Source organism: Myodes glareolus, chromosome 2 (genome assembly GCF_982192425.1).
Source record: "Myodes glareolus chromosome 2, mMyoGla1.1, whole genome shotgun sequence".
In the NCBI taxonomy this organism is placed as follows: domain Eukaryota; kingdom Metazoa; phylum Chordata; class Mammalia; order Rodentia; family Cricetidae; genus Myodes; species Myodes glareolus.
Genome location: NC_142027.1, coordinates 19,063,707 through 19,079,148, shown reverse-complemented (window position 1 = coordinate 19,079,148; position 15,442 = coordinate 19,063,707). Strand labels below are relative to the sequence as shown.

Genomic DNA, 15,442 nt, shown 5'->3' with positions numbered 1-15,442 from the left:
TCTGCTTGTTCATTCTGGCTGCCCAGAACCAAAATAACAATACATAAACTATATTAATTAAAACATTGCTTGGCTCCTTAGCTTTAGCTTCTTATTGGCTAACTCTTACATATAAATTTAATTCATTAATCTCTGTATTGCCATGTGGCAGGGGATTACTGGAAAATTTCAGCATGTCTGTCTCCAGTGGCTCTTTGGCTTCCCCCTAACTCTGCCTTTCTTCTCCCATAATATAGTCCAAGCCAATTCTTTACTTATTAATCAATAAAAAAACACATAGACAGATGGACCTCCCACACCAAAATTTAAGTTATAAATGACTGAGATTTTGAGAATTGTAGAAGTCTCTTCAGAATTTTTTTTTAAGTAAATTTTATTAAATTATAAAAGTTTCCATTTCCGTCCCCCCTCCCAACACCCTCCCACTCCCCCCACTCCCCCTCCTCCTCCCTCTTCGTCCCCCAGGGCAGTCAGGGTTTCCTGCCCTGTGGGAAGTTCCAGTTCCTTCCCCCTCCCTCCAGGTCCAGGAAGGTGAGTGTCCAAACAGACTGGATCCCCAAAATCCAGTATATGTAGAGGAAACAAGTCCCAGTGTCATAGTCAATGGCTTTTCAGAAAGACTTCGGGCCAGCCACAGTCAGAGAATCCGGCCAAATTCCGAGAATCTGGTTAGATCACGTCCTCGTTCAGTCCCAGTCCAACTGGCCTTGGTAAACTCTCATCAGATCCGTTCCCTTGTATCAGTGGGTGATAGCATCCCTCGCAGTACTGATTTCGTTTTTCATGTTCTTTCTCCTTCTGCTCCTCATTTGGACCTCGGGGGGCTCAGTCCGGTGCTCCAATGTGGGTCTCCGACTGTATCGCCGTCCGTCGCCAGATGAAGGATCTATGGTGATAAGCAAAATATACATCAGTATGGTCATGGGCCACGGCCGATTCAGGCACCCTCTCCTCTGTCCAGAGAACAATCTGGGGGATCTCTCCTTGGACCTGGGATCCCATATATAATCAAGTCTCCTGTAAACCCTAAAATGGCTCCCTTAGTTGAAATATATTCTTCCCTGATCCCATATTCATCCTTCCCCCCCCCATCCCAGGCCACCAAGCTTTCCCCGTTCCTCCCCTACTCCCTTCTCTCTAACCCTCTCCCCTTCCATCCACCCTCCCACCCCCCCCATGCACCCGAGGTTACCTGGGACTCTTGTCTATTTCCTACCTCCTGGTGGATAGCTAAATAATCTTCATCAGGTTCATCTTCTTATTTAGCTTCTCTAGGATCACGAATAATAGGCTCAAAGACCTTTAATTATGGTTAGAATCCACTTATGAGTGAATACATACCGTGTTCCTCTTTTTGGGTCTGGCTTACCTCACTCAGTAAAGCGTTTTCTATTTCCATCCATTTGCATGCAAAATTCAAGATGTCATTGTTTTTTACCGCTGAGTAAAACTCTAATGTGTATATGTTCCACACCTTTATTAACCATTCTTCTATTGAGGGGCACCTAGGCTGTTTCCAGGTTCTGGCTATTACAAATAGTGCTGCTATGAACACAGTAGAACAAATGCTTTTGTAGTATGTTAGGGAATCTTTAGGGTATATTCCCAAGAGTGGAATTGCTGGGTCCTGAGGGAGGTTGACTCCCAGTTTCCTGAGAAACCACCACACTGATTTCCACAGTGGCTGCACGAGTTTGCATTCCCACCAACAATGGATGAGTGTTCCCCTCACCCCACATCCTCTCCAGCATAGGCTATCGTTGGTGTTTTTGACTTTAGCTATTCTGACAGGTGTAAGAATTTTTATATAAATCTCATCTCATATCCTTGTTTCCTTGATTCAGAAAATGATCTATTTGTACTATAATTTCTGACAATGCTTCATATAAAGGTTGACACTGGAGTATTGTCATGAGTGCAAGTTCAGAGTAAGCTGTACAGAGAGCACCAGATATGGTGTGGGTAGTAAACAAGATCCTGTGGAGATAACAAAACACAATAAAACAGAAAGAAATGTAATAAGCTATCATATGACAAAACTAACAGAAGAAAAGCCGGTGAGATATCACAAGAACATCTACAGGAGCAGAGACACAAAATTTGCACACACGGAAACTCCATAAAAACATATCAGCTTAATGAAAATTTTGTCTTCTCTTTCAAGTGCCTTTCTCTTCCTTCCTATTGTCCTAAAATTTTTTTGAGTCAAGGTTAACTTCATGGATATACAACTCTAAAGAGCTCCAGATTTAGTTTCATGGACACTTGTAAGTCACCATAAAATATATAACATCTTTAAATATGAAACATCAATTTTAGTTTATGAGGCTCTTACAAATGTGTGATTTATCATTAATTTTTCTTATAGTATTGACAAGTAATGCCTACATTTGTTCATCCCATTTGCAAACCACATTAATTGTTATACGGAATATTTTCTACACTAGTATGGAGTGTAATTAGCTCTCCTAAGCCCTTTAGCCTACAAGCCTATTGATTTTGCTACTCCTCATTTTTATAACTCCTGAACATAGAATAGTGTCTATGGTATGTCTTTAATACTATGTAGCATATCATCAAGAAAAGTTGAAGATTGTGATGCAAGTAGAAAAAATGCTCAAGAGCTCTATACTTATACATTATTCATATACAGCTGATACCACTTTTTAAACATTTGAATGGTGTCAGAGAAATATCATTTATTATATGAGATACCTTTTATAAACATTAATTTAATTCTTATATTTAAAAAAATTGATTTAAATATAAGGAAAGAAAATGGTATTGGACGTAAGAAAAAAATAATGTTAGGGATTTTTCTTGTCCATCTAACTCTTTATTGCATGTGTCTATCCTTCCAAGATGAAAAGTAATTACACAAAAGGTATGTCATGAAGTGAAAATAGAAAGGAAATTGTGAAGCATGGAGGGAACCATGAGGAAAGAAAATTAATTGTATATAGAGATCTTATACAGAACAAAGAGAATGGTTCTGCTTAAAATTCATGGTACAACTGCTAGAACTAGTCAAATGAAATATTCATATGATTCTTAAAAATTAGACAATTTATTTTTAATGAGCTTGGGAGTATGTTCCTGCTGAGGTATTTAACAGTTCTGCTTTGCTTTTATGACTTAACAGTTGACGCCAAATTTATATGACATCAGTAGGGAAGCAATCCTATTACAAATAAGACTAGCAGCAGGGATGTATAATTGCATTCAGTGTTCTTCAGGATTTTTGGCTTATATGGACAGTTTATCTAAACTTCCTGAATCAGTAGATTAGCCCTTATGCCCTCAGTCTCTGTGCACCTATGGATTTCCTTCAGTTTTCTTGTATGCCCTTGATACATCTGCTTAGAATTCTTTTCTCAATACCACCTACTTATGACCATTTTATGTGTTTGGTAAGCATCAATCTAATTCTACATATCCACTGTTGACAGAGGTTTTTGTCCTGCCCAGCCCCACAGCTGTTCAGTCCCAAAGAAACACACAGAGGCTTACATTAATTATAAACTGATTGGTCTATGATCTCAAGCTTCTTACTAACTCCTAGATCTTATATTAACCCATAATTCTTGTCTGTATTAGTCACATAGATTGATACTTTTTATCAGTGAGTCATTCTCATCCTGTTTCCTCTGTATCTGGGTGATGACTGCAGACTAAGCCTTTTCTCTTCCCAGAATTTTCCTATTCTGGTTGCCCCACCTATACTTTCTACCTGGCTCCTGGCTAAGCTGTGTTTCATTAAATCAATACAGGAGAAAATCTTTACAAGGTACAAGACCATTGTCCCATAGCACTTCCCTTTTATCAAAACAAGAAATATGAATCTAATATCCTTTGTTTAACCTTTTTCCTATTATCCATAACAACTTATAACCAAAACTCTAAGAAAAGACAAATACCCATAATCCATTTTTGGGGGGAACATGGGCATAGTTTCTGTTGATTGGGGGTGCTAATATTCTTATGGAAACATAAAGAAAAAATGTGATTATGGTCAAGTCTTTCTTGGGATATTCTGTGAGGCTTTATAATCTCAACCAGCAATCTTGAGATTGTTCTGGATGTAGAACTCAGAGAAAAAACTCTATCATAAATCTTCTGAAATGTTAGATCATCTTTGCCATTTGCTCCTATCAAAGTTTTTTTTAGAGAATCTTGGTCCATCAAACTACGTTAGTCTGGAAGGAATCCGCAGGTTCTAATCTTCTGTGGAAACAAAAATCAACCCTTTTTCCAAAGCAACATATCCTTAGACTGAAATTTTGAAATCAAGATACCTTTAAAATATATATGTTGGTTTAGTTTAGCAATACCCAGAATCAAAATCTCCCTGTATTCAAAAACTTCAAAGAACACACAATAATATACATAATCCAGACTCTCTGTGTATATTCCATCTTTGTGTGCATTAGTTTTTTTTATTTCTTTAATGTATGACTATCTCTTCTGTCTCTTTAAATACTTATTTTTAAAAACTATTTACTTAAAAAAAAACTATTTCTTATCTATCCCAAGCCTATGTATTGTTATTCCAAAACTGGAACCCATTTAGTGGTCTTTTACATCTTAATTTACTGGGTGGGACAGAAACATGCCTAGACTAGCAAACCAGGAGCATGATCTCACACCACCTTGGGTGCCAGATGAAGAAAAACATGGCAGTTGTGGGGAATACACAAATAAAAGAATCCAACACTAGCTCTGAATGGTATACTAAGATTTTTTTTTAATTAAAAGGAAAACTTAACTCGTGGTTCACAACAATGAATTAGAAATGGGGTCTGACATCCAGGTGTGGTATCTAGCCTCTTAAATGCCATTTACTGAAGGAGGTTCCCCATCAATCCACTCCTAATCCTTAAATGAAGTTGTGGTGTTATCCATATTAGTTTTATTGTGCTTGCAAATTCTGTTGCATTGGAATAACACTAGGATAAAGCCTATTCTATTTTTTTTTCATCACTGTATGTGGAGAGTCTGCTTTTGGTAAAATAAGTGAAGAAAACCTACAGAGCTGTTGAGAGGGTGAATTGATTCATAGAGCTCTCAAATAACAGAAGACAGTACAACTAATAAGAGCACTTTCAAAGCTGTAGCAGGAGAAACCAGAGTTCAAATTCAAAGTGGGCTTTGTAATAACAACTTGACAATAAATACATAAGCACTGCATACATAAAAGTGATGCCTACATGCACTGAAAAACTTCAAAGACATGGTCCAAATCTGGAGAGGAGCAAGAGAGTTGTCATCTCAAATATACTTCATGGAACATATGAATTTTTACCTTTGTACTAAATATCAGGGTAATAAACAGCATAGATATAAGTGTTTTGCTTGCTTTTTTGTAGAAAGGGGTAATTTTTGTACTTTCAATTAGTATATGGTAACAGTAAGTAAAAAATTAGGTTTTTAAATAAATCAAGATGATACTATTCTGTGGTTGTTCAGTAATGGATTGTTTAAATAATAGTAAATTCTATGTGTAATCATTTTAGAAACCATGAAACTCTTACACAATAAACCTCTCTAAAATGACCTTCCATAAAGGAAAAGGATGAAACATTGAATCAAACTTCAAGGAGTTCATTTCAATGAAGGACAGAGATGATAATGTACAGGCAGACACTTTGATTTCCAATCATTTTACTTCATTCAGTGGTAGAACCTGGAAATACTAGATAGGCAGCTAAAATGCCCATTAACCTGTCACAATCAAATATCAGATGTCTTAAATGAATCTTCAGGCAGTGTTGAATCAAAGCCAAGCTATAAATGAATTTTCTTTTAGATTTGTGTAATGCCTTTTTATAGTACAAAGAGAGAGATGTCCTTTTGAATGTCAGATATAAGAAGGAATGACTTTGATCTTCTAATAAAATGTCCATAGTGAAATTTACAAAGACTTAGTTAAATCCAAAACTGATTTGATTTTCAAGGAATCACATATTTTTAAAGCTTTTTCCTTAAAAAGTGCATGTTATAGTTTTATAATGATATTGAATCTCATCATTTTTACTATGGATTGATGTTTACTTAGCATATAGTCATCGGATTTCCCAGGTAAAATTTCATTATGGGACATTAAAAAGAGACTGTGTTTATCTATTAGGAACAATTAAAAAATATAAACTCACTTTTAAGTAATGTTAACAAACAATACTTTTTAAAATAGATACTTATCACTGACTTTTCAAAGAAAATATTTATTGTGTCTATGTACCATGGGCATGAAATGCTTGTGGAGGTCACAGTGAGGTCTGAATTCCCTGGGACTGCAGTTACAAAGAGTTGCCAGTATCTGTGAGTGTAACTTGAATGTGGCTTACCTGGAAGAGCAATCAGTGAAGTCTCTATCTGATTGCATATCTTTGACATTATTAACAACATAATTGGTTATTTCATTTTAATAAAGCCCAATACAAGTTCATAATCAATAATAAATCACATCATAAATATTACACTATTTAGCCACTTTTAAATTAATAATTTTGACTTACAAAATATTTGATGTTATTCTGTTTTAGATACTATTTTATGTTTTTATGGTATATGTACAAGAAAAATACTGAAATGTTCTCACATTTATTCATTTGTAGTTTTACTGTGTTCTATAGTGTCTGTAATTTGTAAAATAATTTAGTAGAAACATTGGTCTTGCCAGGCGGCGGTGACGCACGCCATTAATCCCACCACTTGGGAGGCAGAGGCAGGCAAATCTTTGTGAGTTTGAGGCCAGCCTGGTCTACAAGAGCTAGTTCCAGGATAGGCTCCAGAGCCACAGAGAAACCCTGTCTCGAAAACCAAAACAAACAAACAAACAAACAAAAAAGTCCCAAGCAAAATGTAGACGTCAAAGATACTGTACTCATTTTTCAGGCAAGCATGATTATTTTGAACAGTTAATAAAATCTATTGAATAAATAAAAAGATAGGAGAATCTGGAAGTGTAAATACAGATGCTGGAAGAAATAAATGTGAAATAGTTTTAGACAAGAATGTGAGAAAAAGCACAGGATATTCAGGACAGTAAAAGTAATTTGAAATAATTCAAGTTGATGGTATTCAAATTGTAAAATGTGCTTGGACAGAAAGGTGATAACATACAGAGGTCCTTAACTGTCAAGCTGAAGGATTGGAGTTTACTCAGGAAGTCATGATATTTGCAGTTACACAGCCAAGGTGAGATGAAATATTCATGGAGTTATTATGAAAATAAGAAAAGCTGATAAAAATATTCCTAGCATCACAAGAAATGCTTTCTGCATTTGATATGGTTTCAGAGAGAAAAAAAAAACATAAGAAATGTATCCATGAATTTTGCAGACTTTCAAAGTTGTTCTGCATAGTGTTAAAACAAAAATGTGCCTGTTCCTTCTTAAATCAAGAGAAACATCTATTTCTTTCAAGGAGGTACAAGTAGAGACAAGACAACTGGAGCACAGAGCTGATTGATTGATTGAAACAAAGTTACTGGGAAAGAAAGATAATAGCTGAGGATGATGACAGGTTTAGGTGTTCTACATTTAGAAAATTCTATTGTAAGGTAGCATGCTTGTTTGTTTCCCAGCTGCTGAGCAACCCAGACCCGAAATAATCACAGAGAAATTATATTATTTAAAACATTGCTTAGCCCATTAGCTCTAGCTTCTCATGGGATAACACTTTTATCTACCCATTTCTGATCATTTGTGTATCACCACATGGCTGTGGCTTAACGGGTAAAGTTTCCAGCATTTGTGTCTGGTGGGACTCCATTCCTTGATGTAGGAGGATCATCTGTCTATGTACTACTTTCATTGGTTAATAAAGAGACTGCCTTGGCCTTTCTGATAGGCCAGCCTTTAGGTGGGTGGAGTTGAGAGAACATGATGCTGAAAAGAAGGCAATATGCAAATGCTATGGCTCTCCTCTCTGAGATGGAGGTGGGTTAAAAATCTTCCCAGTAAGACACAACCTCATGGTAATATACAATTTATTAGAAATGGGTTAATTAATATGTGAGAGTTCGCTAATAAGGGGCTAAAGACAATGGTCCAAACAGTGTTTAAATGAATACGGTTTCCTTTTGGGGGTAAGTTAGTCAGGATCCAGGCGGGAACGCAGCCTGCTCCTTCCTTTTATAGAGTGGTGCCCAACTACTACAATTACTTCTCTCTAATGCTTCCTTCTTTCTCCCAACATTCAGTTTATTTTTTTTCACCTACTTCTATTCCTTGGGCAGGCCCAAGACAGTTTCTTTATTAACCAATGGTATTCAAAGCATGCAGAGGGGAATCCTACATTACAAGTCATTAAGAATTAAATTTCAAAACCCTACCTAAGGCCAAGCATACTTTACAGTTCATGACAAATATTTTTGTCACAAAAAGAAAAACAGATTTTATTGAGTTGTCTGAAAAAAAGATAATGCCAGACTCGTGTAACTGTAGGCTACTGGGAATATTGTTGTAATTCCATTAGGAAGAGAGGCAGGGATATCACAAATTTGTAGGAAGTCTGGGGTAGGTAGAGGTTTTTAATTGCAAAACAAAGAGTCTAGGCATAATTATGCTGATTTGGGATTTACATCAAATGACTACGCTTTTGAAGTAGAGAGTGAATAGAGATAATGGTCAGGTTAAATAGTCTGGGAATATTGCTCCAAAGTCAGGGATCAACATGGATAGTCTAAATTGTAGCAAAGAGAGAAAAAAAGGAAAAAACTGAACAAATTTATGAATCATGAAAACCAAGAGAAATAAGTACTTATTGAAGGAAGGCTAGTTCTGCTGAATAAGAAATGACTTTTTGGTTTTCTCATTCTTCTTAAATTGTATGGATTCTTGCATTTTGTTATTCTTATCTTTAGTTTTAAAATTTGGTGAATGTCATATTTTTTAAAGTACACGTTACTATTATTTGTGAGTCATAAAGTATATTTTAGGTTTAGAAGTCATTATTAAAGTTGTTTGACAAGATTGCTTTTTTGATAGAAAGCCAATTGTAAGTAACCTGCCAGTATCTGGTTATACAACAAAAAAATGGTTCTTATTTTGCCCCACAAACAGTTTAATGTTTGGGAAAAGCATCTTTTTATACGAGGTAAATTTTGATTATCCTAAAATTATGATAAAATTTCAGAAAAGTATAGACATTTATTTTGAGTCCCATCACATAAGAAATCACAAACAAAGTGAAGAAAGCTGCAAGCACAGGATTGCACAGGTCTATACCAGATCTTTTGTGTATGTTAGAGCTTTCAGTATAGTGGGTTTTTTTTTTGGGGGGGGGGGGACTCCTTAGTGTGTGAATGAGTGGATTCCTGATTCTGGTGGCCTCTCTTGGGTTCTTTTCTTTCTGTTGATTTGCTTCAGTGGTATTTATTTTATTTCTTTGTTTGTTTTAGATGATTTTATGCTAGTTTTCTGTTTTTATTATTATCTTTTAGAGTTCTGTTCTCCTCTAATAAAAGCCATAAAAAATGAAGATCCAGAAGTGAAGGGATATAGAAGGAAATTGGGAGGAGCTGAGGGACAGAAATCTGAAACAGGATATATTGCATGGGAAAAGAAACTATTTTCAGTTAAAGGAGAAAATGTTTAAAAAGAACAGCAAAAAGATAATTTAAAAACATTTGTGAAAGGGTACCCTTCATATCAGTGTCTTGTTTACAGTTGATCATATAAAATGAGAAGCTGAATACCTTAAAGTAGCAAATACAGGACTCATACTCTTTTATTTTTAAACGTGTTGGCATGGTTTATTGATATCTGACATGATAAATATGAAGAATTTATGCATCATTTTTCATCAACACTGGCAAAATCTTGCTTTCTTTTCTGAATCTTTGTGAACAGAGCCCAGATGGCCGAATCGAAGTGAAAGGGCAGCGGGGGCATTCGTCACTGCACATCAGAGATGTGAAATTATCGGACTCAGGGAGATATGATTGTGAGGCTGCAAGTAGGATCGGTGGGCACCAGAGAAGCATGCACCTTGACATTGAATGTAAGTCATATTTAGTGTGTATTGTAATTACAACAACCTTAGCTGATTTGAGTAAATGTGATTCTTATATGAAAATTAAAATGAATAATTATTACATTTTTTCAATATTATTATTCAGGCAGCTATTAGAAAAAACTAGTGGAAGTCTCTGTACATTTCACAATGATTTACATTTAATAGTGACAATAATCCCTTGAAATATTTAACGGAAAATACCAGATCAACTGAGCCATACTTGTTTTTGATAACCAAGTCCTTAGACCATTTATTTGTTTGTGTATGAAAGCACATGCGTGCATGTACATGAGTGTTGTGTGTGTGTTTAAAGGTCAAAGTCTTAGATATGTAGATGTGTTTTCAATTCTTCCCTATTTTGTTTAATTATTTGGTATTCACATAAGATACAAAATGCAGTGATGCATGACAATTCTTATACTTCATCAAAAATGTGTTTACTGTCAGTAAATCATGATTGTTAAAAGTATAATTTATAAAAGAAGTTGTCAATAGTTTTCATGACTAGGTGAGTTCAAAACTATGTCTAATTCTATAACTACAATTTAAATTTATTTACATGTAAATATAAATTGAGCTTCTCCCTTAGTTTATTACATGAAATTTAAAATAATTTTAATTTAATTTAATTTCTATAAATGATTTTAAAGAGGAGGAAGTATAAGGTAATTCTCAACAACTACATCAGGATGCTACCTATTACCTTAAGAACACTAATTGTCTTATTGGAGTTTTTTGAAATATTCTTGTGTACATAACATTTTACCATGGTATTTTCTCTTCATTAATATCAATAGACAGTAATGGTAACTGTTAATCATGATACTACTCATGTTGAGAATTTCTTTAAAAAGTAATTAAGTTCAATATCAGTAAATTCTATCATTACATAGTTACCAACTGTGCTAATAACAATTGCAAGAAAGCTATTTCATGGGCATCACATGTATCTTAACAAACAATTACCCCACAAAAACTTTGAATGACTACTAATGCATAAGCTTCAGTTTTGTGTCTTCATCAGAGACATATCTGTTCTGGCCATTGATCCATTTCTAAATCAGGATGTTTCATTGTCTGTCAACTTGAGTTCACTATGTATTTTGGCTCTTCCTTTTTATAATGCATGGTTTTCACATATTTTCTCTTTCTGTGGCTTTTGCCTAGCTTATCTTTCAGTCACTGTGCACTCTCATCTATATGTATATCAATATAGTACATAATTATTATTGTCATCGTACAGATAGAATTTATATAGCTACAATTATTTATTATAATTATTTTTTGAAGTTAGATATTAAAAGATGAACATGTATATGCATATTTTATCTACCATACATATTTAATTTTTTTCCATAGTCAAATCGTAATCTATGAAATATATAATGCTGAAGTTTTATGCATTGCAGCTTGCTTTGTACTTGATCTTCCTATGAATCTTTACATGTATGACTCCTTCGGAAGCTTTGGAAATTTAATTTTATGTTAGATTCTATGATTCATTTCCAGTGCACTTTGAGAAATATTTTCTTCATTTTTCACTGCATGAGTCTATTGGCAAACTATTATTTGTTTAAATGTTTTCTCTTCTGGAAGATTTACCAAGATTGATGATAAACTTTTTAAATTTCCAAATTTTAGTGTTTTTTTAACTGCTATTATGTATTATGTATCTGTGTTGTATTTTGAAAGTTTTTATCTTATCTTCATTATTCCCCCAATTTTAAAGTTGTAGATTCTCTTTACTCTTTGTATAAAGTTTTTAAATGTGACATCTTGGTAAGTTATTTAATATATTTCATATTTTCAAAAGCAGACATATAACAATCACCATTTCTTACAATGTTTTAATCACATTCCAAACTTTGAGATTTGTTGCATTTTTAAATATGCCAAGTACTATTTTCATTCACTAATATTTGAAACTTGTTAAGAAATACATTACAGTGATATTCATTTATAACATTATACAAACACCAGAATGTGTATCTTAACCAGTTACAAATACTTTGAAGAACTGAAGGGAAAAGCTATACCATGCTTTTGATCTACCTTGGTCTTTGATGTTCTAAATTTATTCACTGTTGATTCAATTTGTCTCCATTTCTATTGTGTTGTGTGTATGCTGTTGTGTAGTTTACATATATATATATGTATGTATGTATATATATATATATATATATATATATATATATATATATTCCACCTCCCTCTGTAGTTCAAGGTGAACAGAAATTCATGGCAATACTCATGCAACAGCCTGCAGAGGGCTAGGATTACAAGGGTGTACAGTCCTGCTGGGCTTTCCTTTCACATTAAGTGTGTACAATATCGATAACCAGAAAAATCAGTTCCATAGCTATCATTATTCCTGAGTAAAATTTTTGGTTTTGGTGAAAATTTTCTGTTGTTCTTTCTCAAACAAAATGGTTTCTCTATCTTCTAACCTATGTTTCTAAAGAGAAATCTCTATCTATTTTACTTTATTTCCATGGAAAAGCATAACTTTTTTTTAATTTAGGGGTATGTATTATTTTTGTTATTGCCAATTTCATTAGAATGTGTATGGATATGAGTTTCTTTAATTGCCCTATTTATAATGTACTGAGATTCGTCAACCTATGAAATCACAGTTGTCAACATGCTTGAATAGTTTTGGGTCAATTGTGGACATAATTCATCTACCCAAAATATTTTTCTTCTGTGAATATTCATACATGCTTATGCACACACTCGTGTGTGTATGAAACCATTTAAAATTATCTATTAGATGCATGAGACACATTTGAAACTTTTATATTAAATATCTAGAGATTAATTTATTTAAGTGGTTTTACTTTAATTAAACTCACAATCTAGTATTCTACTCTGTGTTATGGAGACCATGTAATGACTTTTTTGTTCTGTTGCAGATATTATTTAATTTTTATTTTCAAATTTTATCTTATTCTCTTATATTACATCAGTTTTTTTCTGAATTTCTTTTTGTTCATTCATTTTTTTTTAAAGAAACTATTTGAAAGTTTATTTGACATTAGCCTTTCTTGTTGGGTTGCACATTAGTTCCTCAAAGGCAGACAGGTTTTTAGTGATAGCAGCAATCAGCAGGATCCAGCTCAATGTCCACAGAAACCAGTGAGGACAAATTCTTCAAGTGTGTTTCACTCAAATCCATCCCGGTGTAACAGTGTTCTTGCTTGCAGTTCTCATTTCCCACAGCTTCTCCTACTATGAACTTGCAAATATTGGGAGTCCAATGGCCTTTGAAACCATGGGACATCCATTTTGTTCCAAACCAACTGGTAATGGTCTCCTGTAAGGGTGTAATAGTTAAGCTCACAGCCTTCAGTGTTACAGCTGTCTGGCTCATGAGAAGTAACATTCAGAATTTTCTAAGTGTAGTTGCAAAATGCCACATCCCAGAGCTGAGACTGTGCAGCTCATTTTGAAAGAATGAGATGTGGGTGAGGAAAGGATGATCAAACAGTGACCACAAACCTTAACTTGGTGGCATGGTGTGGAATCCACACCATGAAACTGGCCACTGTGCACTAAGGATCAGTACATCATTCACCAGTGCATAGAAAGCAGAACACAAACATGAACAGTTCCTATGTAACAGTCACATGAATTAAAAAAAGAAAACAACAACAACAAAAACCAACTGTAACTCCCTCTGCCTTTCATATCCCATATTCAATGTCCAGTTTCTTCCTCAAGGGTTCAACTGCCTCCCCAGCCAGTGGTTTCTATTAGACTCTAAAGAACCTATTTAATGGTTGGTAGCCAGACTCCACGCCACCAACAGAAAACAACGCCAGAGAGACAACTGAACCTGACTCTGACAGTGTGGGCTCAGAATAGAAGTGGCTTCTCACCTGCAACACTGTGGAGGTAGAAAGCCCAGGGTAACTAGTCACAGTATGACAAGGGGCCAGCAGCACCTTTCTGGATAACAAGCCAATAACGAGGACTCTTCAAGTCAAGTCCTGTTATTCTCAAAGGGCTATATGTACAAGGAGAGAAGGGAGAGCCTGACCAGGTGTACCCCCACTTTATCTCATTAAATCACAAGATCAAACTGTTCAGCAGCTTCAAACTCAGCATTCATGTTCACAGCCTACTCATCGGCTCAGATTTCAGATCTGTGGCACCTTCTTTCGTTTCTCTTTCACAACTGGAGGAATTATATCAGGAAGTGTTGTGTCTGGAAGCCAGACATTATAGGTAGTTTTGAGACTTTAATAAACTTTCAACACACAACAGGTGAGACTCCAGGCAAATGGTCAGGTCCCTCAACGCCAAAGAAGGATCGTCGGACAGGAGTGGAGGTTGAGCTAAAACTGGGACATTTCTAGGTCTCTGGTGTCCAGCTCTCCCTCCCCGGAGTTAGACTCAATGTTCTGTTTGTACCGCACTGGGGTGCTGGTGTGGGTACAAAGGACACTACAAGTGTTGAAGATGTCCTTCTTAGTAGGAAACTTGAGAGAAGGAAGGCTTATTCTTTTTCCAAGATAAAAGAGATCCAAGAATTCCTTCAATGTATATGGATATCTGGGACCTCTGGGATCTCTCCTGAATGAAGCCACGATCTTCTTCAAGATGATGGACTTTCTAATTGGTGCCACGTGAGATGTCTTTGGCCAAATTTCAGGGAAGATCTTTGGAAGATCTGAGCCAGATTTTCCCTGGGACCTCTTTGACCACTGGGCGTCCCCTCTGAACCGTGTTCGCCGCTCTGACGTGCCTATGATCCAGCTCAGTCTCTGCCGCGGTTGCCAACTTATGCTTGTGCCAACCGGGTTGTTCATTCATTCTAAGTAGGTTTTTTCTTTTATCTTTTTACACCTCATGCAACACAGGTTAGGATTGTATAGAATATCAGCTCTAAATAAACAAACAGCAAATTATTAACCATCTGGATTCTTTTCTGGTTCACAGCTGTTGATTTTCTTTTCCCTTTGTGATTGACTGTCCTATTCTGGTTCACTGAATGTAAAAAAGAGTTTAACTGCTTCATGGATACTGTAAATATTATGCTGTTCAGCTCTAAAACTTAATAATTGCCACAAAGTATGTTGCCTGATTTAGCATTCATTAAAACCTTTGCTGTGTTGGCTTATGTCTGACCAGTGTAATCAAAAGACTGGGACGGTGTGGCGTTTCTGTGGCATTTTACACGGAATTTTGGCACTGCCATTTCTGAAATCTACATAGGATTGCCATCATTCCTTACCAGATTGGCTGGCTCCATTCCAAATCTCTGTTCTTCTGGACTTGTTGCATCTACATCACCCTGTAGAGGGGTTGTTGAGGACTGGAAAAAACCTGACAAAAGGCAAACACATTAGCTACAGGACAGCAATGTTTTTTTTTTTTTCATAAAATTATTTATTTTTGTACTTTTATAGTTTTTTCCTTT

General features: G+C 35.4%; 1 protein-coding gene and 1 pseudogene across 2 annotated transcripts in view; one reads left to right on the top strand and one right to left on the bottom strand.

The window, feature by feature from the left end:
* Ncam2 (neural cell adhesion molecule 2) overlaps positions 1-15,442 on the top strand; it is a 409,212-nt gene that overhangs the window by 274,528 nt on the left and 119,242 nt on the right. For both annotated transcript variants that reach the window (XM_048422798.3, XM_085685717.2), the window contains exon 9: positions 9,855-10,005. In XM_048422798.3, coding sequence (XP_048278755.2) covers positions 9,855-10,005 — 151 coding nt within the window. The remainder of the gene's footprint in view (positions 1-9,854; positions 10,006-15,442) is intronic.
* On the bottom strand, positions 14,084-14,831 carry LOC146895694 (sororin pseudogene; annotated as a pseudogene).